The sequence below is a fragment of the Erpetoichthys calabaricus genome, chromosome 1 (genome assembly GCF_900747795.2).
Source record: "Erpetoichthys calabaricus chromosome 1, fErpCal1.3, whole genome shotgun sequence".
Classification (NCBI taxonomy): domain Eukaryota; kingdom Metazoa; phylum Chordata; class Cladistia; order Polypteriformes; family Polypteridae; genus Erpetoichthys; species Erpetoichthys calabaricus.
In genome coordinates, this window is record NC_041394.2 from 108,574,777 (window position 1) to 108,602,767 (window position 27,991).

The window sequence follows — 27,991 nt, forward strand, 5'->3', positions numbered from 1 at the left end:
AAAGAATTGTGAATGTCGCCATTAGTCCTGTTTATTTTGCCTGACTATAACAACAGCAAAATGAAAACACATCATATCATTAAACTTAAATTTACAAGCATTTGACAAAGGATTACAAAGGAATTTTAGTCTTTTCATTACAGTCTTATGTTCTAAATTGAAAAATAACCAAAAAGTAGTCAGGTGAGAAGAAAAAAAGAAATCTGTCAAGAGGTGGGGTTTACTTGTGGAGTGTTTAACCTTTGATGACCGCAATGGGGCGCAACTTGAAGGTCTTCTTGCTGATGCCAGCTTCATGGCAGGTGTTCACTACATCCGTCACGTTTTTATATGACTCAGGAGCCTGCGTGTATTAAACAAAAAAAAATAAACATGTTTATGTCAAGTTTGTGTGTATTAAGATTTTTAAAAGACTGTCTTTTCTGTCTTTCTAGATGATCCACGGAAAGATCATACGAGTGATTAAAGGAATACGCTCCTTACATGAGCATCGGACAGGGTCACACTCTTCTAATGAGGAGATTTGTTATTAAGTATACAACATAACGAGGATTAATATACCGGCTTTACATTTACTCCTGCTTCAGTTTTCAAAAGACGTCAATAAACATTTATTAGCTTCTTAAAGTATAAGCTGATAGTGGCTTATGAATTAGGAGGCTAATAAACCTTTATTGACATCTATTAGCCACATAGAGTGGGGCTACAATAAGCACTTGTGGCAATGATATTAAAAAGGTAAAATGCCTTTAAAATGTATTTTGTAAAATGTCTAAACAAATTTAACCCAAGAAAAGGTCACTGGTTATCATGTAGTACGACACAAGCACATATGGCCCTGGGTACTTCTCCTCTGGGGCGTCCTGCACTGTCCATCCCTGGTTTGGCCTTTTTGCACACTCCTCCTGCATTTCGTAACACATGGCCAGTTCATCCAAGAGCCGCAGGGGAGTAAACCTGGATTTTAACAAGTACAGGCGGAAAACCACACAGCAAGATTCTCCTAGGAGTGGAGGATCATTAACTCGGCTAACACAGTCACGTGCAAAAGGAAGTACACTCCAGGTATTTCTAACATACGTGTACATATCTTCATTTAAACAAACTCATTTTTGCTCTAATTATACCCCCTTTTATCTATAGAAAGTTTGACTTTGCAATAAGTTACTAAAAGAAGAATAAACAGATATGCCATAAATGTCTGTGGAAATCCTCCCTTCCCACTTAATGGCTGATGGTGCCCCCTCAAGTAGGTGTTTTCTAGAACTGTCTAGTAGTCTCTGACACCGACTTGGAGAAAGGTTTTCTTGCTCCACCATGCAGAATTCATTCAGCTTTCAATGTTTCAGGGTTGACTTGCATGCATGGGCCATTTCAAATCTCACCATCGCATCTCAATGGGATTCAGATGCAGGGTTCGACTTGCACATTCCAGAACCTTCCATTTCTTTCTTCTCTGCCATTCCTTGGTGGATTTACTTGTCTGTTTAAGGTCCTTAAGCACCCCCTGCTACGATGAAGAATTCATAGTGGATTCTGGGTGGGTGATCTGCCCAGGCCCTGATGCAGCACAGTGGCCCCAAACCATAACATTTCCAACACCTTGCTTTACAGCTGGTGTCAAGATTCTTCTGGTCAAATGTGGTCTTAGTGTTAAAAAAAACAGGTTTACTGCTACTGTGGCCAACTATCTCTTATCTTTTTGTCTTATCTGTCCAGAGCACTTTGTTCTAAACATCCTGGTGCCTCATGCTTAACGCATGTGTACGCCAAATCTGTGTGTACGCCAACTTTCATGTTCTTCTGCTACATAAATCCTGGTCAGCGTGAAAAGTAACGCACATGCACCCACCTGCTGCCCCACTCTGACTCCTCCCAGAATTCTGCCTCTTTGAATATGCAAATCAATATAAATAGCCCCTTTTCTTCAGTGCTTTGTTAAAAGGCAATGGCAAGAGCACATGGAAAAACAAATTTCAACAAATGTGAAGTGGAGGCAAGGAAAAACATACAATTTGTTGGCTTAAGCAGGGGTATAAACAACAAAAGAAAAATCGATAGAGTGATACAGTGTGGCAGAGACACTCCAAAGTTCAAGTTCAGAAAGTCACGCAATGCCTGAAATAAAAATGAGTGGTCAGATATAGTAGTAGCAACAAGCTGGCGCCCCTTCCGGAGATTGTTCCTGCCTCCTGCAAGATGAAGGTTGCGCACAGCACAGCAAGCGGTGAAATAATTTATTACAGAAGTACTGTCTCTTTCAAACATACTAACCCCTAATTCCTGTCCTTCCTTTTCTTTCTCCAAATAACCAATCGCCACACAATCAGCTCTTTAACTCTTTTAGGGCTAATTTTTTTTTTTTTGTTTCTTTTCTCCCAGGACTGAATATTTTTCCAAAAACTAACTTTAAAAAAAAAAAGAACACAAAGCAATTGAAATCAACAAAAAAAATTTACTTTTGACAAATGTTACTGTATTGTATGTTGTATGAGCCTGCATACTCTATGATTTCACATACATATCACATACATTTTACACAGCAAAGCCTGATCTCGTTCAAAGCAGCCAATTTCAGTCATTGCCACATTGCACTGCTTACAGTAGGTGTTGCTTTGGTGCCTACTTTTCAATTGTCTGTTGCTGCACTTTCTCACATATATTGTTAGTGTGTACTGTAGAGAAACAAGTCACCTGTTTGCCATCGTGCCATGCCATTGCCAGCAAGTTTTCTGAATAAAACTTTGCAGCATCACGTACCTATCATCACGCTGCATAACCTGTCCAAAGCCACCAGGGGACAAAGCACGTTTGGACCAATGGTCTCTGAAGTTATATCACCAGTTCTGTCCCATCTCTATTTGTAATGCCACAGCGCGCTTCATTTCGTCTTTTGTTGTGGGTTTCCACTTTGAAAAACAAGAATGCGATGCAAGCGCAGCCCGTGATTCAAAAAATTTCTCTGCCTACCTGTTTGTCTCGTCTGACAGTAGCTGAAAAGCAGCATCAGGAGAGAGCAGCCTGAAGTAGTTCAGCAGCTGGTGATCTGTCGTGTCCAACAGCAAGCCATGCCGTCTTGTGAAGTCCGGTAGCCCACGGATCAATGTCTGTATTCCTCCCATGTGAACCTTGCCGTAGATGCATCGGATGCGCGAATGCGTTCAGCTGCCAGCGGATCAGCTGGCGTGGCATCGGCTGGTGTCCGATCAGCTGATGCTGGCTTCTCACTCTCTTGTTCAATCTCCTGATCACTGTCAATAAAATCCGATTCTGAAAAATCAGAGTCCGACTCCGCGATAATGCGCAAAACATTGTTTGCCGAGTGTTTTCTTTTCTGCACTCACTTCACTCCCTTGTGACATGTCGATGCCATCTTGCCATTGTTTACATTTAGCAACTCACGCACACGCAAGGATTAGTTGCCGAGTCAACGAGTCTAGCATTCCTCCAAGCACAGAGAGAATGCCTGCTATGTGACAGTGAGTTTTGTCGCCATTAACAGCTGATTGTCGCCCTCTATCCTTGGATGTCGACTTTTGTCGACATTCGCCCTCAACCCCTCCTGTCGACAAAAGTCGACATCCGCCCTAAAAGAGTTAATAAATGTCAAGTCATCTGTAAGCTTAGAATGCAGATTCTTCGAAACTTTTAAGGAAGATTGAAATATCTTCGCAGTACAGGTTTAATTATTCCATCCATCTATCCATCCAGGGTTGCGCCAGTCCCTGCAAGCATACAGCGCGAGGCAGGAACAATCCCTGAACGGGGCACCAGCTCATTGCTACCAGTGGCCACCAAGTCCTCGCATCATTAAATCAATCACCATTAAATATACATTATTTAAATGAAGTTAGAAATGTATCACGTAATGTAATATATATACACTTTACTGCATTTCATCTTAAAAATGATATCAAGAGCTCCACGAAGATATCGCCTGGAAATCTGAATCTGTAAATACGCACTCTCTCCTATTGAACTGAATTCCTTTATTGTTATTGTATGGTACAATGAGATTCAATATGCAAATCCTCTATTTTCCAACAAAATGGTAAAATAACAACAGTAATAATAATATGATAAAAAACAGTGAAAATATACAATATGAAAGCATAAGTGGTTCAGGTTGTGTAATATTACAACAGTAATGCAAGTTTACAGTGAGGTAATGCTACTTAAAAGTACAAACAGTTCTATTGTGAGCACTTGATGGAATGACTGAATGCATTTAGAGCTCTTGAGATGAAACTGTTTCTGAACCACTAGGTCCGTACAGGAAAGGCCCTCTAGCATTTGCCGAATGGGTGAAGTTCAGATAGACTGTGCGCATGGCTGAGGCAGCATGTGCTAGAAGCTCGATATTTCTCCCCGCTCTTGACACAATCTGTCATAGAGCTTTCCGAGCAGCTGCTGTAGAGCGGTGATTCCACATTCAGATACACTGGGTTAAAATACTCTGAGTGATGTGCACCGACAGTAACAACGCTAAAGTGGCTATGGTATTTGGAATAGTTTGGCCATTTGGTGCACCTTTATATGGTTACAGATTGATTACAATTAGATGCCTTGAACTAAAAAATGATATGCGGTTAATTTCAGGGTATTTGATAAAACCGCATCAGGGATGTGAATCTACAAAATAAAGGAAGCCACACAGGAATAGTAGTACTGTTTTGATGCTGGGTGCCACCAGTTTGCAAAACCGAGCGGAGAACTTGCGTATGCAAGGGATTGACCTGGTGTGAAAATGTGCATGGCTTTACACCAAGTTTAGTTTTTATACATCGCAACGTTAGTGTGGAAACGGGCATACGCAATATTTTTGTGCGTACGCGCCATTTATACATGAGGCCCCTGGTCTTTGCCGTGGTGGTCTTTGGCAAATTTTAGACATGCCCTGATGTTCTTTCTGGACAGCAAAAGTCCTTTCATTTAGGTCGAATTTGTGTAGTCACATTCTACTGGTAGGCTCATGCACTTTGACATCAACAGTGACAAGAGTTACCTGTACTTCCCATGATGAAACTCTGGCGTTCGAGACTTCTTTCAGCACCTTGCAATTTTCACCGAGGCTGAACTTACTGGGGTGGCCTGGTCTGCTGTCAATTGTTTGACATCTTTTCTACTTGTAGATGATCTTCTGGACAGTAGCCCAAAATGATCCTGCTTGAATCTTGCTTTCCACAAGCGAGACTGAACACTGATGCACATCCTATTGTAGGATACCTTGATAGGAATCAGAAGTTTCATAACTAATAGTTTCACAAGCAACATCTAAATGTAGAATTAATGTAGAAAAACCACAAGAGTAAGTGATGCCAATAGGTATCATCGGGTCATTTACAAGCACCATCTTTTGAATGTTTTGCATTGTCCCACGTCACAAACGGGTCTCTCTGCATCACTTTTGGTTTTTGGTTTGATGTTGTTAAAACATTTTAATGGACTATCTGGGTGACGGGTGTTCTTAATGCAATAACCTCGTAAGGCCATCAGCACTGATAACGGTAATTTGCCATATGGCACGCGTATATTGCAAGCTGAAGATCTAACTTACTGGTGCAACGGTAGTGATTTTGTTTATTTGTGTGTGTGTGTGTGTGTGTATGCCACTGCACGACCATCACCGCAAGCAGTCTTTGGGGTCTTCAAACTGGGAATCTTGCATCAACCATATCTTTCCCCTTGGTTTTGTCTCTAGCATTTCTGACGTTAATTTTCACATCTCGGGTGCCTGTCACCTCTTCTACATAGTCCATCCACCACCTTCTTCTTACTTTCCCTTTCTTTTCCCAATTCTCTTTGCACAGTTCTTCAACAGCCAAGCCCCTAGCAATATGACCAATTTTGCTTTTTGTCTCAATATTGTCTCCACCATATTCATACGCTTACACACATTCATCTATATATGAATGTACCAATAACCATTTTGCAAAATGACAGAGTTTTTACTATGCTCCAGCTTATTTTTGCACACCAAACTGCGGAAATGTCTTCTAATTATTATTATTAACAATTTTATTTTGTGATTTTTTTTTGGTTAGATCCACATTTTTTGTGATTGCCAGTTTTGATGTCAACAGAAGTTTCCATTCCACTGCAGTTATAGACTGTTGAACATGGCACATGTGCACCCATCCATTTTCCAGACATTTATGTAAGCAGTGTGGCCAGGTAATGACTGACCTATCATTGCCAGGATGAGAACATTGTGTTTCAGTTGTTTCATGAGACTCAATACTGGCAGAGTTCTGCTGCACTTTGGCATTTCTTTTTGGGAGACAGCTGTAGCATAGAAGGCCTTGCACGTGCATCTATTCATACCGAGCTTTTTGGCTGTAAACGGAGCACATCACATTGATAGCTGCTGTATGTCCATTTATAGTATTAGCTGCAGCTCTGCTGTTCTCTCCATGCAATTACCTCAAACAAAAGAACTAAAAAAGGGTTCTCAACACACCTTACTGCTTATCATGGGCTCCATGGTTCTGGGACTGGCCTCTAAAAAGTGAGACCACCATTTGAGAAGTGCTTGATCATGTCACAATGCTTGGAGGGAATAAAGCAGGCAGCATGAAAGCTCTCTCACTAGTCCAGATGGAGAACATCAACATACTATTAGCTGCAACAGGCAGCATGGTGACTCGCTCCTCAACAATAGTTGCAGTTTCGGTCATAATTAAATGACATTCCCTCTTTAATCTTGTCAAGGAAAAAGAAACAGTAATACTCTGAGATGTTTCTGAGTAGGTAATGAAAGCTTGGGGAAAGTATACGTACAAAAGCAATGAACTATAAAAGGACAATGAAGGATCATATCACAAGAGGAAAAAGTCCACCAACCCAAATTTATATGCCTAATTTCTCTTCAATGCCCGAGAGCAAATGGGGCAAAGTTCAGTCCATGCTGGTAACAAATATATTCTCTATATAAAATGACACTTATCCATTCTCCTGACTGTATCTTATTATAATACTACTGGATGAATAACATATGTCACATCAAACAATGTTACTTTAAAATAGCAGAAATGAATCAATATAATTTGTGAACCTGGAGCCCCATGTATAATGATGTGCATAGAATTCACACTAAAACATGGCGTATGGACAAAAGTGGAAATGTGCATATGCACAAAAAAATCCATATCCATAAATTCCCCTTTACAAATCCCAATGAACGTGAAATTTAACACATATGCACCCACCCTGACTTCTCCCAGAATTCTGCATTATTTAATATGCAAATCGATATAAATAGCACCTTTTCTTCAGTGCTTTGTTAAAAGACAATGGCAAAAGCATATGGAAATAAATTTCAACGAGTGATACAGTGTGACAGAGACACTCCAAAGTTAAAGTTCAGAAAGTTGCGCAGTGCCTGATATAAAAACGAAGTGGTCAGATATCAAAGTCGACGTGAAAAGTAAGTCGCAGCCCACCATCTGTTTATTCTGTTCTTTTCTGACACAAATCCACGCAGTGATGGTGCTGCTGCACACACACCTCTGCCTCAGAAATCGCCAGGCGACCTGCTGACTGTGTGCTTACAGACCTTATTCTGGAGTCAATTAACTTAGAATATAAGAGCTGTACTATGTGATACTGACCACAAATTAAATGAACTGGTTAAAAAAAAATGTTGGATAATAAATCTGGATTACCCGTTTTTACATTCTGCTAATTACATTCAAACGAAATTGTAACGCTGTCTGATGCACAATGCGACACACTTTCTCTGTACTATAGAGCAGCACCTTAATAGAGTAGAAGTGCTTTCTATTTACACAAACAGATTCATTCTCTGAAGGTACCTTTATAGTGTAGCTCAGCGCCAAACACCACAACAAAAAGATTCTCTGCTCTTTATATGACTCTTTGAGGTCACTTGCTATCCTTAAAAGGACTGATTGCCCTTTGCCACACTAGTTGGAAAAAAAAATCACCTGCAACTGTATGGAGCTGCCATTTTTATAGGCTGTCCTGCTACAGATGATGTAATGCCAGCTCATTCTTTTGGTGATTCATCCCTGGCTGATGTAACTTGTCTTGCACTGTTGCAATAGTGAGTGCAGTTTACCGCTCTGATTACATTTAAAAAAATAGACATTGCTGTAAATTGTGCTTTGATGTTTCCCAGATAAGCCAGAGTGTAAGGAAATCTTATATATCTGGATGTCGAGCGGATAATACCATCCTAGGCAGCTGACATGGTGCGACTCAGTGATGATTGAGAAATACCCAATCAGTCAGCAAGTTCATGTTTAAAAGCCCCTGTGGCTAAAAACCGAGAGTGGACAGAACTTGCAAAGGAGCAGGTAAGGCACAATTCCTCAAAGTCTGCCTTTGTAAAGCTGGTGCCAGTTCAGCACACAGCACCTTAGAAATCAAAATCATCTTAGAAGCCAGTCATCATCATCATCTCTAAATACCCGCTCTCTTCTAATTCTTCCATTTGCGATGTCTTCTAACAATGCTAAAGCAGCTATGGTAGCTGGAATACTTTGGCCATTCTGTGCACCATTGTATTGCTGCAGAATGATTACAATCAAGAGAATTCAATTTGTAAACATTAATGCAATTAATTTCGGTGTATTTGATAAATCTCACTTCATGGATTCAAATCTGAAAAAGAAAGGGAAACGACACCGTAACAGTACTACTGCTTTGACGCTGGGTGCCGCCAGTTTACAAAACCGAGCGGAAACGTGCGTACACACAGTAGGGAGCTACCGTGAAAATGTATGCTGTTTTATGCCAAGTTTAGTTTTGATACATCTCAAAAGTGTGCAAGGAAACGGGCGTATGCAACATTTTTATGCATATGCACCATTTATACATGAGGCCCCTGGTGGGCTTTCCTCCCAAGCTTTAACCCCTTACAGAGAGTCTTGTTACATATCAGTGGTCACCTTTAGCACAAAATCACAAGGAAAGCAGCTGCATATGTTAAGCTACTTTATTTTTACTACCATTTGTATTTTTTTTTTTTTTTCCAAGATTACATTTTGCAAAATTTCAGAGCACAAAGCAGCTGTTGTTCAAATGTAGTTAGAAACAGTATTTTTATGCAAATCTTTTGTAATTCTATTCATAGTATATAGATTCTTACCTCTTCCGTGACCAGCTTTGGTGATGCTACACGGATGGCAATGCCCAGCTCCTTAAGTTTGTTCAAAACTTCTTTATAATCCAGATCTCGACGGGACTTGGCACGGGACAACGCTCGGCCCTGAAATAATAATGTGAACTTTAACTTTATATACAGTAATATACAGAAGACATTTACTTTCTTGTATGTGTTCTTTAACTTTTGACTACAACATCTCATAGGGGAAGCACATGTTATGATTTCATTATTACATATTTGGCCAACACCACAAGGACACTTACAAAATCAAATTATAACTGCTGACAGATTTTTTTGGTATTGGCTGAATCATAGGAGGGTTAAGTGACTCAGGATCACAAAGTTAGTTATTGGTGGGACCTGACCTACAACCTAGAGGTTTAAAGATCCATGACACAGCCACAACACCACACTATCTGCATGTGAGTACATCTTCCTATCTTTCAACTAAAAATTAGAAGTAAACGCAAACATGGACAGATACCCCTTGTGTGACAGCAAGGGGGTGTAATACTTTTAGGGGGATTTCAGCATCAACCAATTTTTTAATTAGATCTCATTTATTTACTACTGGGTGGCACGGTGGTGCAGTGGGTAGCACTGCTGCCTCACAGTTAGGAGACCTGGGTTCGCTTCCCAGTTCCTCCCGGCTTTTGCATGTTCTCCCCGTGTCTGCATGGGTTTCCTCCCACAGTCCAAAGAAATGCAGGTTAGGTGCATTGACGATCCTAAATTGTCCCTAGTGTGTGCTTGGTGTGTGTGTGCCCTGCGGTGGGCTGGTGCCCTGCCCAGGGTTTGTTTCCTGCATTGTGCCCTGTGTTGGCTGGGATTGGCTCCAGCAGACCCCCATGACCCTGTAGTTAGGATATAGCGGTTTGGATAATGGATGGATGGATTATTTACTACTAAAGCAATACCTTTTTGGGCTTAATTTTAGTTATCTTGCTCGTTACAATTCAGAACCCTCAATTGCCCATTTTAGTTTTGGCAGCTGTATTTAAAATTTTAATTGTTGTCTGTTTTGTTAACCAGACATTAGTTAATAATAAAATGCAGATTGCTAATAAACCAGCAGCTCTCCAGCCAATGTGCCTCCTTTTAAACCTGTACATATGCACCATAAAAAGTGTCTGTGTTAAAAAAAATATATATTTTATATATATATATATTTAGAAATACATGAAAGGGGAATTGGAAGGAGCGTTAAGTTTAATTCTGTTCTAGTCCACATGGATAAAGCTCTCAGGTAAAGAAACTCTACAGCACAATTACAATTTCTCTTGGATGAATGAAAACACTAATGAGGCATACAGTTAAATACTAAGTTTCATTATAAGCAAGGACGGAGTTCTAATTAGGAAACCAGTTGGAAGGAAAACCTGCAGCCATTGCGGCCCTCCAGGACTGTGATTGAGGACCCCTGCATGATCAACCTGTTATTTCAGAACTCTTTTTTTGGTACTGCTTTCAAAGTATCTTACATGAGTGATCAGACTTTGTTGTTGCTTAGCCTGTGTGAAAATTTAGAATTAGAAAATTAACCAGGCTGGTGTGGGGCGGTACAGTGGTGCAGTCGTAGCGTTGCTGCCTCGCAGTAAGGAGACCAGGGTTCAAATCCCGGGTAATCCCTGCATGGGTTTCCTCCCACAGTCCAAAGACATGCAGGCTAGGCGAGTTGGCGATCCTAAACTGGCCCTAGTGTGCGTGTGTGTCTGCGTTTGTTCTTTGCCTTATGCCCTACGCTAGCTAGGATGGGCTCCAGCAGACCTCAAGATCCTGTTGATGACTAAGTAGGTTAGAAAATGACTGAAATGACTCAATTATCCGTAACTATTCAAATACTGTATATGACGTATGTGCTTTAACTATGTTCATCATGTTTTAGGTGTTAAAATCATGAATTTTTGTTTGCCTTCAAAAACCAAATGAACGACACAAATTTAAGTTTGTGAGTGTGTGTATATATTTAGCAATGAGGGATGCTGGATTGCCAATCCTGCTTAACTGCACGTCTCTACGATTACACATTTTTGTTAACACAGTACATGTTGTAATAATAGGGAGTGTGGCTTCGAAGCACTGAAACAGTAAATCTATTTTATTTTGGCATTAACAAATGGAGCAGCTCATTTCATTGTAAACAAGCCAAACAGCTACTTTGCTTGAAACGTACCTTGATTGTCACTTGTTATGACAGTTGTTAGCACTGTCCCACGTTCATTTTCACTTCCCAGCCCTACATGCATAATTGTGGATACTTCGCAAGGTTCTCCCCACGATCCTGAGCCGTATACACCTGTTATAAAATGTATGACTGCTTGGACGGACATTTGTAGATGTGTGAATTAAAATCAGAGAATCAATGCAAAGTTTCTGTTCCTTTAATGGAACTTTGTAGGACAGTGAATTAAAAAGTGATTCATCTCACCATCATTTCATCTCCTCTTGCAAAGTTGCGACTCTACAAGTTAAACGCTTACACGGGTCACTTTCTTCCTGGCTGTTTATGTAGGGGTAGGCAAGTGCATGTGCATAAAGTAAGAAATGGCGTACTTCAAATGAGGAAGTCTTGATCAGTCTTAATAAAGCTAACTCCAGACCATTGTTCATTCCTTTTGTACAAGTTGCAATGAGGCCAAAGGGATAATAAAAAAAAAAAAAAAAAAAAAAAAGAAGAGAGAGTCAGCGTCACGTCAATAGTTACTTTACAGACACTCGCCGTGCTACTGATTCAAGGGAAAAAGGAAAGGGTTTTGTGGCGAGGCAAGAAAGTGCACATCCAGAGGGGAGGAACAAACGGGCGTCCTGTAAACAGGAGAGCGTATGTCATACATTTTAGAACCCCACTTCCAAAAGTTCAAACATCAATCCAAATTTTGCAAAAATTACATCTAGCATTTCAGTCATTCATCTGTCCATTTATGTTTATAACAGCATTTTCGAGAAGTGGTTTATTTAACAATATTTTAGTAAAAATAAAGGTGTTTGGCATTCGTACTTCTCCGGCACACAGATTAATAACCAAGTGAACACAGGCAATGCTGCCAGGGATGGGCTCAATTTCAGACCAGTAATGGATGAAAAATGTTGTCGGACATCAACACTTTCTTACAGAACCCTACAGTTTACTCTATAAGCTGCATAAAAATTCACCTTCTTGGCTTAAGAGACACCATTTTTGTTCTAAGATGTGCAAAATATTAATAGCACATGCAGGATTTGCTTGTGTGAAACATTTCAAAATACAATCTACAATACGTCAACATCACACTTACAGCCCCATGGCATGTTGTTCCAAATGTTTCCTGCATTCCTTGTTCTGTGCCAGTCAAAACATAACTGCATGTACCCATGGTTCCGCCGATTAAAACAGGTTGCCCTGTTATCTAATGTAAGCACAAAGGGAAACAATATGAAGAAAATCGTCATGTTAGTAGAAGAAAAATTTAACAAGTCTATTATTTTAAACAACTTGCTTATAGTTTTCATATTAAGAGCATGTCTGACCCTCATTACATTCTTGTACTGTATTTTTTAAAATTTCAATAACACCTATATAATTTGCTGATGTACAAAGCAAATAATACTCAACTACTATATTCATGCAAGTGTCCATTGTCAACAAAAATGTTAACGTTTTAAAGTAAAGAATTTTTTAAACATTTACCTGATAATCATTAGGAATCAAGGGGTGATGTGGAGAAAAAGCTCTGGTTGATCCCTTCCTGTGGACAAGAACAGTCCTTTGTTTCCCATCGATCACATGCTCTTCTATCTTAGCAATGTTGTGAGATACATCATAGATAACATGCATGTCCATGTCCTCAGGAGTGCTGCTAAAAACTTTTTCAAAAGCCTATAACAATATTTACAAAAGAAACAGTGCATGATTGGATTGCAATTTTTAATTAGTCGGGTTTTCATAAACTGTGGAGTCATTGAGGGATGACAAAAACATGCAGAAATGGACAATATTAGGGGGGGAAAAAACAAATTTATAAAGCGTAAAGTACAAGGGCAGCATTTACTCCCCTTGCATTACTGAAGCAGTGACAGGACAGAGTGGGCGACGGGCAAAGAAGGTTTCTTCTGACCTGGCGATGTAAATAAGATTGGCTTACAAGGAGGCCACCGTGTATTGTATCTCAGACTCTTAACATTAGTTACCTTCCTTACCTCATGAACACTTGCTTGGGGAGCTGGGGGCTGCTAAGGAAACAAGTATTGAAATAAGATGAAGACATCACTCCAGAGACCGACTGAAGATGTTAGGGAAAGCAGAACAAAGAATTACAGACTGGAAGGAAGTATAGTCAGCAGTGATCAGATAATGTGAATGGGGCGATAATTCATGCATATTGCAATAGGAAATGCAAGACGTAAATGTAATGGGGCCTGAAGTTGGTCCTGTAGTCTTTCATTTACAGATTATGCACATTGACCTGAACGCTAACCATTCTTATTAATGGTTTTGCTCAGTTATACATAAATCTAACCCTGATCAGATAGTCTAGTCACAATTCAAACCAGAACGTTATGATGTCCACGTGCCTTGACACTGACTGTATCTGATCAACTTAAGAGTAGAATTATAAATAATTTCAAGCAAATTTCCGATAATGAGGTTAATATAAAAATACAGTTAATGTGACTGAAAAAAGTTGCAGGTTAATGATACAGATGTGAATTTGTAAGTCTGAGTTTACTGTACAGTGTTTAAAAACGGTTTCAAATGGTGACTCAACATGACACTAATATTTCAGACACCATAAAAAGTAATCTGCTGTAACAATACAGCGACTTCTATGAACCTGTGAAGTGTGGATTAATTTGGAATAATGACGTCCACATGTACAGGTACATTAGACCTTGCCCAACTTTGCAGAATTAAACAAAAATTAAATGTCAACTACCTTTCTAGTTAAGTGTGTCATGGATGTTCGATTCACCCAAGCATAATTTCCTGCAGCAGCCATGGCCTTCAAGTAATCCTGCCCTTCTGTAGATGTTATTTTTGCACAAGCAAGCTGACGGTCATTCACAATGATCTTATCTCTCTTCATTGCTTTCTCCATTTGAGCAAGTGCATCTAATAATTAATAAAAATAATAATAGTCATTTTATTCATTATAAAAGTTTCTTCTCAAAGAGAATATAAATGATTTGTATCTTTAGAAACAAGAAATGAGTTTTACTCTTTCCTGGTTATTATAAAACTAGCAAAATACCCGCGCTTCGCAGCGGAGAAGTAGTGTGTTAAAGAGGTTATGAAAAAAAAAGGAAACATTTTAAAAATAACGTAACATGATTGTCAATGTAATTGTGTTGTCATTGTTATAACTGTTGCTGTCTTTTATATATATATATATATATATATATATATATATATATATATACACACATACATACCGGTATATATTATATATAATATACACACACACATAAACATTTATATACATATACATATATATACATATCTACATATACACATCTACATATATATACACACATACATAAACACACACATAAGACTTACTGACTGAAACGGGCTTTCATTGACAATCATGTTACGTTATTTTTAAAATGTTTCCTTTTTTTTCATAACCTCTTTAACACACTACTTCTCCGCTGCGAAGCGCGGGTATTTTGCTAGTATATATATATATATATATATATATATATATATATATATATATATATATATATATATATATATATATATATATATATATATACACATATACACACATACATGCAGTTTTAATAACACAGAAATCAATATAAACATTAACATCATTATCATATGAGAATATGAATATATAAGAAGCACATTTCATATAAATATAAATTATTAAACAGTAAAATCTTCTTCTATAATTTGCTACCGTGGCAATTTGTGTGTCTGTCCAGGATTTTAAATGACCTGTAGCTCGCAAACCGTTTCACCTATACACTTGAAATGTGGTACACATATAGTACGTCACGTCTACTATCCGCTTTATGGGTGATGATTGTTTTACTCTTTTTATCTTTATTTTATTTTATTGTAGAATCAACTCCTATCTGCGCACAGCAGGGCAGCCGTGGGCGGATGCGTATGGTGTATTCACTCCATGTTATCGTGCATTGCGCTGTCAGTGGTATTTTGATAAAAGAATTTGAACAACATATAAGAAGCGTATAAATTATTAAACAGTAAAACATTAACATTTAAGAAGTAAAGTTACATTAAGTACTACTGCAGTGCCTTCGGGTATACCTCATTTTTTGTTTGCCCATTACATGCTTAAATGTATACATTTTTGGTGCACCTACTCGAGAACACGCGACATATAACCGACCGTGGGAGAAGCATGGATTTTAAACACGCGTTGAGTTCATCTGCTGGTCTCCCTCGTGGAATAACTGGTAATGTTTGACTAAAATCTACAGCGAGTAAAACGACATTACCTCCTATTTTTTTTTTTTACGATCTCTGAGATCTTGCATTTTTCGGTTCAAGGCTTCATAAGCTCTTTTATGTTGTATGGTGTACTTATCCCAAACCATCATCTTTGAATGTTGCAAGACTTTCGCCTTGTATGTAGATCGGGGTAATTACATTCATTGCATTCCTAGTCTGAATCACAATGTGATTGTATGGGTGGTTACCTGGCACTGTAGGGTTGCCACCCGTCCTTTAAAATACGGAATGGTGCCGCGTTTGAGAATGAAATTGCGCGTCCCGTTTTGAATCAATACTGGACGGGATTTATCCCGTATTTTTTGTATAATTTTTTTTTTAAAGCAGCATCTCATGCAAATCATCCCACACGCATTTTATGAAGATGCCTCCTTTCCTACTTTTGATTGGGTAATACTTGATGTCATCGTTACTTTGATTGGTGTTTTCAACTGTCCAGTGAGGAGGGCGTGTCTTTTAAGTAGAGTCTGCAAAGTGTTGGCACTGAGATGTGGCGTCAGCGCCATAGTTGAAGCCCCTAACGTTGCGGTCAGCAAGTCGGCTAACATCCGCCATGTGCCGTCTTTCAGTTGCGAGAAGCAGATCATAGAATGGTTGAAACTGTTGCCCCTAACGTTGCGCCACGGCGTGTGGTTCGTTTATACCTCGTGTCTTCTCATTAAAGTTTTATCTCGCGAATATGTTATTGCAATCCGCAGCGGGAGCGTTTCTATAAACTTAATTTAAACTTACGTTTTACACCGTGCTTTGTTTCCCTTATGAACATGCTTGTATGCTTAAGTCGCTCTGTTCTCAATTGTTTAATTAATTTTTTGCTGTTCACTGTTTGCGGCTCTTCCTCCATTTCCCCCTACTTCGTTCTTTTATCTCGCGAATATGTTATTGCAATCCTTAACGGGAGCGTTTCAATAAACTGATTGAAAATAGTTTTGCATTTACCTTTTTAGTAAAAGGCGAGCTTTTAAGCCTGAGAAATCACCCCGTAAATGCACACGTTTAATTGCACATGTGTTAATATGTATGGTTACACAGTATTAAAAGACAGTGAACAACGTCAGTTACCTTTGTTCCCGCGTTTGATAAAAGGTGAGCTTTTAAGCCTGAGAAATCACCCCGTAAATGCACACGTTTAATTGCACATGTGTTAATATGTATGCTTACACAGTATTAAAAGACAGTCAAAAATTAACGTCATTTACCTTCGTTCCCGCGTGTGACTCGTGCTGTAAATCTCTTCCTTGTTTTTAGTTCACGTGATTACGTAGGAGGCGTGATGACGCGATACGTGAGTCCGCCTCCTCCATTACAGTGTATGGACAAAAAATATGTTCCAGTTATGACCATTACGCTTTGAATTTCGAAATGAAACCTGCCTAACTTTTGTAAGTAAGCTGTAAGGAATGAGCCTGCCAAATTTCAGCCTTCCACCTACACGGGAAGTTGGAGAATTAGTGATGAGTCAGTCAGTGAGTGAGTGAGTGAGTGAGTCAGTCAGTCAGTCAGTGAGGGCTTTGCCTTTTATTATTATAGATATACTATTACCTGTAGCCACTTGGTGACCAAGGCCTCGGCTGCCACTGTGGATCATGATGCAGACCTGTCCCTCACGATCGATACCCATAGTATTGGCTGCCTGTTTATCAAAAATTTCTTCCACAACCTGAACTTCTGCATAGTGATTTCCAGCTCCCAGTGTTCCCAACTACAAAAGAAAAAAAAATGCTTCATTAAGTTCTTAGTACAACAAATTCAATATTTCAATTTGTGTTACTTCAAAGTCTGTACTTTCTTTTGGTGTCCAGCATTCTTTGGACATTTGCTAGTTTCCTCCTAAATCCTAAAGATGAATTACACTGTGTAAAAGTGTGCAATTCCTTGCCATAATAGGCTCCTTCCTGCTCCTACAAACTGGATAAATTATTATACTTAGGCAAGTCACATATACTGTATCCAGTGCTTTAAAATTAATTCTACCCAAAAAATATTATTATTCTTTTTTAATCTACAAAAACACTGTTTCAATGAATAACCTTTATGCCTTTCTGAAAGTACGTCCGTTCTCTTTTTTCCTGAAGTAAGTTTCAGTTACTTAATATGGGTTGCAGTATGGAAAAGCAAACATATTACAAAAATAAAAATGGAACAAAATAACTGTGTTGTAGTGATTTCAACTTTGACAAAATCAGAAGTAGCCAATATAAAAACTAAAAATCTTGAAAATAAAGCAAAAGACATAGCATGTACTGTAATGCCAGTCTCATTAAAGCACAAATGTACAGTATAACTTACTCTAAGAAACAAATAATTTTAGAATTATGAAATTTTAGGTGGCACCTAAGGGTTTGTGGTTTGTTCCTGATGCTGCCTTCCTGATGGACTCCAGTACACCACAACTGTACTGGAATGGCCAAGTTCAAAAAAGTGAAATGAAAGAATGTTATATTTTTGTTTAATTTAATCATGGCTCATGTGGTGATCTCCTTTTGATACACATTCTATTTAGTTAGTTTGATTATTTAGTTCTGTTTAAAGTATTTTTTTTTATCCAGATGACAATTGGTGAAGATACCCGATCAGAAATGGATTGTAATGATGGCTTACAAATATCTGGTAAAGGAGATGTCAGTTTCATTTTCACATCTACAATCATCTCACAAGTATCAGTGTTTTTTTAATAATAATAGTGATTAAAAAGTCTTAATTGTTTAGAATCACTGGATATGGTCAAAAAATAATTTTATATTACTGCCTACTTTCTGCAGTATTATCAGGGCTTTAATTAATCTCACAATCTCAAGAAATGCTTGTATTTCATGATTTTTCCTGCGTTAACCCAACTTACCTGAGGAAGCCCCCGTTTCTTGGCCTTTGAAGACACCTTGCTATGATCTGCTTGTTGCATTCTTCCATTCTCTTCACAGTGCTCCTTGTCCTCAGGCCAGGCATAGCCCTCTCTCAGAGACCAGTCCATTCCTAGCTGAAGTGCTTCATTGAGGTCTCTGTGAAAAATCGGATATTCATTAAGGATTTTGTTTTTAAATACCTTAAATTACATGTGCAACATGCAGTTTTATATGAAAGGAAATACTCCTTGCAGATCAAAATAGGCTTCAGTAATCTTATGGTTGCCAACATACTTGAATTCCAACAACAAAATGTATTTATAAAGCACATTTTCATACAACAATATAGCTCAAAGTGTTTACAAGATGACAAAAAGAAAGTTACAAGAAAAGAAAAACAATTAAGATTAGGCAATAATATTAAAGAAAAAGTGGCTAGGAGGACAGAAAAACTAAGCAGGGGTTCCAAGGCCAAAAGACTACCCGGCCCCCACCGGACATTCTGCCTATCTAAAATGTTCCTAAATAAAACCTCTTAGGATTTGATGAATATAGTCTTAAAATGGAAAAAAAAAATCAAACTAATTATCTTCTCTTTTAATGCTATGCTACTGTAACGATTAGGAATTTTTTTCTCTCTTCTTCAACTTCATTCAATCACAAGGAACTGCTTATTTTGTTTTTCGTCACATGATCAACATGCAAGAATGGAAGATGATATATCTACATATATGGACTGCTCTGCCCTAGCCTTTAGAAAAACAGCAATTATTCAAACAAAAATCTAATTTAGCTGTTCACACAGCTGTACAAAATAACACAATATGCACCCCTTCTATAGCACTAAATATTTACATAATGAATGCTATCAATATTAAAAAATATGATTTTTTTTAATTAAAAACAATGCAAGAGGACACACAAAGCAAAACGACCACTGACTCAGAATGTAATTTACTACAGATAAAAAATGGCTGGTCTTACTTGTCACTTAAGGGGATGACACCCTTGGAACCAACACCTACTGGAATGTGATCAAACATTGCCTGAGCCAGCTGCTCCTTAACTGGCTCAACATCGTCTTTGTGTAGGTTAGTGCGCAACAGCCGGACGCCACAGTTTATATCAAAACCCACACCACCTGGAAGGTGAAAACAGAAACCATTCATTCCTGGCTCACCCATAACAAATACATTTTGAATAATACTTAGCGTAATTTAAAGCTATTTCACATAAAAAGTGAGATGCTATTTAAAAGAAACAAGTAAAAAAAAAAGCGTAACTGAAAACAATACAGTAAAAAATAAAACCTGCAAAAAGCACATGACCTCTAAAACATGAGCAAATATTTTCTACTTTATGTAAAAACAGAAATCTACAAAATGAAATTTATAAATTGAAATATATTGAAGTATTACACAAGATACATGATGTATAAAAATAAAACTGTATATGAATTTGGCTGTTGTACATGCAAAACATTTTGAAACTCCTCATACAAAAACATTGTGTGGCATACACTACACCTAGATTCACACAGACACACTGTCACATCAATAAAATTATAAAAAAAGTAAAAACAAAAAACAAAATCCATGTTTATATAATATTTAATTTAAAAATACTTAAAACAGTCTATTAGAACTCCACCATAACCTACAAATACAGTAGACCTAACAAAAAAAATATTACATATATATATATATACCCAAAACGTTTAAATTTAGTACATTTTTCATACATTTTGCAAACTGATAATGTAGCATTCTTAATGGCGCTTAATGCTGGTATGAAACAATTCTGGACAAAACATCAGTACACTGCATAGCCCACTGAACCTTTGGGGATTTTGGAGGAAAACCCAAATACACGTGGCAAGAATGTGCAAACTCCATATGGATAACAACAGTGATAAACACATCTAAAGTGCCGGAATGTTCAGAAAGTAATTCAAGTGAGACTGCCACACTCACATAGTCACATGTTTTTGTTATATTAGATATTTTAGGTCTTTTCTTGCATATACACTATGTAGGTTATAAAACATGCATTGATCCTCATAATATCGAGCAGCACATTAGTGATTATAATGTACTAGCTGTGTAAGCCCGTGCTGTAAAAAGTCCCAGGTCCTAGAAACTATTGAAATCGTCAGAAAAAAAAATTGAAATGTAGAGATGTCAGGTAATTGAAAGGAACTACTCTGGGCGTCTCTCTCCTAGGAGGATTCGTTTTGCTGATGTGCTCACCTCACTTCTGTATTAGCCGCTAAGCGAATGTCTCTTTCTTCAGAGGTTTCGCTTTGCCGCCGTGCTGGCCTCGCTCGTCTATCCTCTGAGGTGAAGCCCTTAGCCCAACTCCACCTCTCACTTCCAGGCTGGACAGACACACACACACACTTACACGCATAGACGTTTATAATGTATAATTTAATATCACATTAATCACAGTATATAAGGCAAAGGTCTTTGTCATCCATTCATTTTCTGAACCCAGTTATTTCAAACTTGGGTCTCAAGAAGACACAATCTATTCTATGCATTGAGCAAAAGGCAGTGCTCAGTCCTGGATGGGTTGCTTGAGAGCACAAGCACAAACCCTCCCCTACTATGGACCAATTTGAGTTAACCTTTCTAAAATACATATGGGGGAAAGAAGAAAAAATAAATAAAAACACATGCTTATGGTACGTTACCTGGAGAGACTATAGCATCGGGGTTGTCCATGTCAAAGGCAGCTACATTTCCAATTGCAAACCCATAGCCCGAGTGTACATCAGGAAGGCCAATTGACTTCTGTAAGTTACAATTTGTTAAGAATTTCAACAACACATTTTTATTACTCAAATATTTTGGCCAATTCAAAGTTAATTCACTATAGTTTCTATATCTGTCAAATTCAGATGGTGGCTCATATAATTAATTGCCTGTCTACTTAAAACTTTCTACCAAACTCCAAAAAGAAAACCAAATCAGTTTGAACAATAAAAAACACTCATTTAAACAATTTACATTAAATTAGAATAACATGTTAGAGAAATCAGACAATTAGAAGAAATCCATAACATTTTGGTTTCTAATGGTAGTACAATAGCTATGATTAGTCCATTTAAAGTGAACAAAACAATGAACTGTAGTAAATGACTGGGAGAACTGGAAAGATAAGGTTCACAAATATTACACATTTATAGGAATTCTCTGAAGGAAAAAAAAAATCTATGCAAAAGCCCTAAAAGGGCTTATAAGTGAGAATCTCATTTTTTAAATTAACTTGTGTTTGATTATTTTTTAAGTGAAAAAGACCAATGTTCCATTGAGTGATGTGACAGTATTACCAGATGAGCTTACCATATTATCTCAGAATTGTATCTATGCCCTGGCTTGATTCAGTGATGAGCCGCCATCTGTGTACATGCTCTCCTCTGGTGCATTTTTTCCTGCACTTTCCTCTTACAGACACACTGTATTCTGTTTCACTACCAAATTTTAAAATGACTGGGCAAGTGTGTGCTCAGCGACAGACGAATGTCTAGCCCATGGCAGGTTTCAGTTTTGCACAGAGATGAGCTCTGGATTCCTGTGACAAGGCTAACTGTCAATGCAGGTAATTAAATAAAATGACATATTTATTTCTGTTCCAGGTCTGCATGCCCCTGAACTGAGTTAAATGAGTTAGTCAGTGTTGGATTACTTAGTCACATTTGGGGTGATCAAAAAGCTTTGAACCTAACCTATTAGGTCAAACACTCTTCTCAAACAATTCTGTGCTACGCACAAATTAAATGTTTCTTCTCCCTTCTTAGGGTGACTTGATGTGGCTTATTTAGCAAAGAAAGTTCCAGACAAGTAGCCTTTCAGATTTGGGAAGTGATGGAGGTCATACAGGGCCAGGTCTAGATAGCAAACTGGTAGATTGGCAGCACTGTTTTACAAAGCAGCCCGTGCACAGTGAACAGAACGTTTTCATAAATTAGAAGGGAAATACTTGACAGCTTTTCTCACCACTTTGCTAAAGAAAAGCAGTGTGATCTCGCCAAGTTAATACAAACCTCCTGAGGCAAACAATCAACATACTAAACCCTCAGCATCACAAACAAAAACTGTGATATGAATCACAATGCTTCCACCATTTCATATGTCGTTTGGTTTGTTACTCAAATTCTAGAAAGTTGGTTCAGTTCATCTGGACATAGTTAACTATGTCCAGATGAACTGAATCAACTTTCTAGAATTTCCTTACCTGGATTATTGAGCATGTATTGAGACTTTCTTAGTCAAAGTGTATCCAAATTTCTCCCAAGCTGAATGACTTAGCGCGAGACTTTCCTTGAAATGCAGGATTCAGGAATACTTCATTTCAGGAGTCCATATTCAGGTGTGACAGTTTACGGGTCCCCGTGACCCCTTGAACCCTCAGACCAGACGTCAGACACCAGATAAAAGTCCAAAATTAATATTTATTATTATAAATAAGTGCACAAAGCACCCTACTCTCCGCAATACTCAAACAATAAACAAATCACTAATCAATAAGCAATCCTCCACTCCCAAACGCGTTGCCACCCTTCCACCCAGCTCAGCGTCTGGGATTTCCCACAATCCTTTTATAGTCCTTGACCCGGAAGTGGTTCTGTCCCTCAGTCCATGTGACTTTCTATCACTTCTGGGTCAGGTAAAAACTTCTTTTCTTCAGCCCGGAAGTATATCATTTCTTCCGTTCCCGTGACTTGGAAATACTTCCGGGCTGTATGGAAAGCATAAATCCCTGGGCCTCCCTGCTGCGACTCCTGGCGGCCCCTATGGTATCCAGCAGGGCTGTGAAGAAAAACTCCAAGGTCCATGATTTCCTGCTGGCATTCGGGGCACCTCCATGCTGCAAGGAGGGCTCCATCTGGCGGCTTGGAGGTGTTGGCCGGAATATATGGCCGGCAATCCCTCACACTGGGTATACTACGTGGACTCACCTTGCTCACATCTAACTTTGCAAAGAATGGATTCAACAGACCTGTAGCACTAATCCTTAAAGTGAATGACATTTTGCACACCATCACTCTTTGATTCTCCGTTATGATTTGCACCAGGAGTGCAATTTTTTCTTCGACCATCAATGTCAAAGGATGCTCAAATCATAGGCTACCTTTGAGAGTTCTTTACAGACCAACACTCAAACGTGATACATGAAGGGCATTAGTCCTAATATGTGGGGTTCTGATAAGAAAGAACTGCTGAAAGTATACCGTTTAAACACATTAAAATGTCTAATGATAATACAATACAATACTAATACTTTTTTGGCACCAATGTGGACATGGTTGTTGAAAAAGAGCATATCTGAAGTTTAGTCTTCAACAAGTGAAATGCATGATCAATTGGGTTAAGATCAGGTGACTGACTTGGCCATTCAAGAATTTTCCACTTCTTTGCTTTAATAAACTCCTGAGTTGCTTTGGCTGTATGTTTTGGGTCATTGTCCATCTGTATCATGAAACGCCGCCCAATCAATTTGACTGCATTTTGCTGGATTTGAGCAGACAGTATGGCTCTGAACACCTCAGAATGCATTCGGCTGCTTCTGTCCTGTGTCACATCATCATAAACACTAGTGTCCCAGTGCCACTGGCAGCCATGCACGCCCAAGCCATCACACTGCCTCCACCGTGTTTTACAGATGATGTGGTATGCTTTGGATAATGAGCTGTTCCACGCCTTCTCCATACTTTTTTCTTGCGATCATTCTGGTAGAGGTTGATCTTGGTTTCATCTGTCCAAAGAATGTTTTTCCAGAACTGTGCTGGCTTTTTTAGATGTTCTTTAGCAAAGTCCAACCTAGCCTTTCTATTCTTGAGGCTTGTGAGTGGCTTGCACCTTGCAGTGCACCCTCTGTATTTACTTTCATGCAGTCTTCGCTTTATGGTAGACTTGGATATCGATACGCCTACCCCCTGGAGAGTGTTGTTCACTTGGTTGGCTGTTGTGAAGGGTTTCTCTTCACCATGGAAATGATTCTGCGATCATCCACCACTGTTGTCTTCTGTGGACGTCCAGGTCTTTTTGCGTTGCTGAGTGCACCAGTGCTTGCTTTCTTTCTCAGGTACCAAACTGTAGATTTTGCCACTCGTAATATTGTAGCAATTTCTCGGATGGGTTTTTTCTGTTTTCGCAGCTTAAGGATGGCTTCTTTCACCTGCATGGAGAGCTCCTTTGACCGCATGTTGTCTGTTCACAGCAAAATCTTCCACATGCAAGCACCACACCTCAAATCAACTAGGCCTTTTATCTGCTTAATTGATTAATGACATAACTGTATAGGTCTATATATATAGGTCTGTGTATACTATACACCACAATTACCAGACACTTGTAACTCGTATTTTAGGAGACCGGAGCAGAGACACTCAGAAAATCAGCAGCACCGCATCTCTTTTGGAATCCACTTCAAAGCCTTTTAATCAACCTTTTTATATATTTTATCTATACATACATAAATGGTCCTTCCAACATGGTAGTTGACCAAACCCAACACAGTAATCCTTTCAACAAGTCAGTCAGTCATTAGTCCTGAACAGGGTCACAGGAGCTGCTGGAGTTTATCCCAGCTAGCACAGGCCAGTCCATCACAGGGCAAACACGCACACATCCAGGCACTGGGGCCAATTTAGGATCAGCAATTCACCTATCCTGCATGTCTTTGGTCTGTGGGAGGAAACTCGAGCAGACACGGGGAGAACATGCAAACTCCACACAAGGAGGACCTGGGACATGAGCCCTGGTCTCCTTACTGTGAGGCAGCAGCGTTACCACCGCGCCATGACACCCTGCCACCCTTACTAACAAGTCACCATGATGAAATATATTTTGGCCACTGTCTCAATATTTTTGTAAGAAATCTGATACTTAACACAAAAATCTAACTGCAAAATAAATGTATAGATAAACACAACTAATAAGCTAACTTTTCCTTCAGATTTCGGTTTCTCATTTTGGATTTTGTTTTGTGTGCCAAATACGGCTTCCCAAGCCAAGATATAATCTACTACATAATAAAACACTAAGGTCGGTGTGTCCAGGCTCTCGGAGCAATCTGATTGGTCAGTCTGGCTTTGTTGACATGGTGAAAAAGGAAGTGGGAGATGCATGGTGGGAGTAAAGGCATACGAGGCGTCGTGCTGAGGGAGTCGCCTTCAAAGACAGCAAGTATAAAGTGGGACACGAGGAGAGAAAGGTGCCTTGAAAATAATGACAGAGTTCGAGGAGGAGGCTTCATGGGAACACGCCGGTTAAGAGACGTTCACATATGCAAATTCAGACAGAAAGGCACTCAAGGTACACACAGAGCAAAAGACAGAAGAATAGAAAAGTATTTGCTATTCCCGGTCTTTGACAGGTACAATGGCTAGTTATACATAAATAAATAAAACTTCAAAGATATCGAGAGGACTCCGATTTATAACCAATTTCAAATGAAAGAACCATCAATAAGCCCATCACACTGTTCTATCAGGTATACTGCCTTAATATCTCAACCTGACATTATTCTTCAAATCCATCATGGTGTCTTGTTTTAAATTTAAGATTTGGTAGTTAACTGCAGGTTTATATTATGTTGTGTATAAAGAAGTACACTTCTCTCCTTAAACATTTGGAATCCGCTTGACGTGTCTGAAGTTGTAACAGCAGTTTGAGCTGTAACTTCCTGACTTGGTCTCATCTGACGCGGGTATCAGTTCTGCTACAAACCTTAGTATCAGTTATGGATAGCACTTTGAGTACTGAGAAAAGCGCTATATAAATGTAATGAATTATTATTATTATTGTGTAACACAAAGTCTTTCCAGGAGTCTTGAAGAAAACATTAGATTTTACTCACATGAACGATTCCAGGTAATGCTGCTACATTGCTAATCTGCTTCACTGCTGGCAGAAATCCTCCATGTCCTTAAATAAATAAATAAAATGTATACACTTTACTATACTGAAGATGCAAATAGTGCTATTAATGTCAAACTACAAATCTGTAAGTACTATCATTAAATAAACACAAACATGACCATTTAAAAGTGGAAAACTCTTCTGGTTTTGATAAATACAAAAATTTGAAACTGGTGCAGATTACAGCCAATTGATTTTCAGAACAAACTTTATCCAGCACAAGATTATGGGTGCCTAGTCTTACTCTGACAGAAAAGGGCTTGTTCACCCAACGTGCAGCAGTGCTATGGCAGCTACTTGTGCAACTGAAGGACTTCTTCAGGTACGCATGGACTCCTGGGGAAAGTCGTGTAAACACCATGAACATGTCACTACAACCTAGAAAAGGGCTGAAATCCAAGCAGTGCAAAGTGAAAATGCTGATCCCTGTGACATAAAACCTATTGATGGCCTTATCTGGTCCCTTGAGAAAGACTATGCACCTTGTATTTATTTGTAATGAAGTATATGTTTTTAAAGTATTACTTCTAGAATTACTGCCTTCTTGTTTGCCATTTATTTTCACGTGAATTCACACACACACTGAATAGATGCCATCCTATAGGGGACATTTGTTTCAAGCAGTTAATAGAAAGACTCTTGTATAGATAGATGCACGAAGGTTTGTATTCTATATATGTACATTTTAAAATGTTATCTACTAGTCTTCTATGACTCTGGTATTCCTACTGACTCGTTTATCAAACATCCACTGTAATCCGGAGAAAAGGGCCGTTATCATTTATTCACTGCCACAGGAAGTCACCTTCTCCTCCAGCTGCTTGCTGTAACTCATCAAAGGTTAGCTTTTCCAGCGGCTCGTTCACGTAGAAAATGCCTTCCACCTACAGGGTAAAGTAAACATAATCAAAAAGGGAGAGGTACACTGGTTACTAGAGAGTCCTCTCGGCTTGATCAGATAACAAGGACTTACCTGCATGTTCGGGACAAACCCTTGTTTGATACGCCAGCTATAAGGAGAGGCTCTCTCGAAAAACTTCAGCTCCTCGCTGTAACTTCTCTTCATGTCGGGAATGAACGCAGGTGTCACAGATTCAAAGCAGAGAACCCGACTCAGGTACACCAAGCTGTCAGTTTAACGGCTTATCTTCTATAAATGATATACAACAGTAAAAATTAACTAGCATTAACCGATCGTACTCGACCAATCATATTCTTTCCAATACTACTCTACTAACAAACATGTAAGACGCAAGGAAGACTGGTTGAAATGCAAAGTTTCTCCAAAAACAAAAGAACGATAATTCATTTCGTTTCAGCTATGCTGAAAGTACAACTTATGATTCTAGCCTAAGAAACACACCCCGAGGTTTAACGTTTCACCTACCGGAATTGCCGAAATAACTTTCAATGCTTTTCCTTTTTAAAAACAGGGCGGTACTGACTTTAGTTAGAAACAGTTATTTCCTGCCACCTTTAAATCCCCCTCGCTTTTTTTGTGTTACACTTCTTTTTCGCTTACACGCTTTCAAAGAGGCCTTAAGTGGTTTCCGTATTGATACTCGTCCACAGTCAAGCATACACCTTTGGACAGCCTAGCAAAAGTGACGTTCCCAAATTTGACAGC

At 38.8% G+C, this 27,991-nt stretch overlaps 1 protein-coding gene across 3 annotated transcripts; it reads right to left on the bottom strand.

Annotated features, from left to right (window-relative positions):
• Positions 1–6: 6 nt before the first annotated feature.
• On the bottom strand, positions 7–27,970 carry LOC114654500 (RNA-splicing ligase RtcB homolog). Of its 3 annotated transcripts, none has more exons than XM_028805087.2 (13): positions 27,810–27,970; positions 27,338–27,514; positions 27,170–27,248; positions 26,303–26,370; positions 21,132–21,231; positions 19,421–19,577; positions 18,436–18,592; positions 17,136–17,295; positions 14,044–14,219; positions 12,798–12,986; positions 12,406–12,516; positions 9,113–9,232; positions 7–343 (listed from the first exon to the last, which is right to left on the bottom strand). In XM_028805087.2, the coding sequence occupies exons 2-13, from the start codon at positions 27,428–27,430 to the stop codon at positions 236–238; spliced, it is 1,518 nt and encodes a 505-aa protein (XP_028660920.1). In that variant the 5' UTR covers positions 27,431–27,514; positions 27,810–27,970; the 3' UTR covers positions 7–235. The 3 variants fall into 3 exon arrangements, with proteins under 3 accessions (XP_028660920.1, XP_051791727.1, XP_028660928.1); XM_051935767.1 differs by having other exon boundaries at positions 27,338–27,511; positions 27,810–27,941; XM_028805095.2 differs by having other exon boundaries at positions 27,752–27,941.
• Between the last annotated feature and the right edge of the window lie 21 nt (positions 27,971–27,991).

What these genes read in the sequence shown, in the direction of transcription:
- LOC114654500 (XM_028805087.2), bottom strand. Translation starts at nt 27,430, where the DNA reads ATGAAGAGAAGTTACAGCGAGGAGCTGAAGTTTTTCGAGAGAGCCTCT. An exon ending in CATTACCTGGAATCGTTCAT is followed by an intron (nt 21,232 to 26,302) that starts GTGAGTAAAATC and finishes TGTAACTTACAG; the next exon opens with AAGTCAATTGGCCTTCCTGA. An exon ending in TGACACACTTAACTAGAAAG is followed by an intron (nt 12,987 to 14,043) that starts GTAGTTGACATT and finishes ATATTGTTATAG; the next exon opens with GCTTTTGAAAAAGTTTTTAG.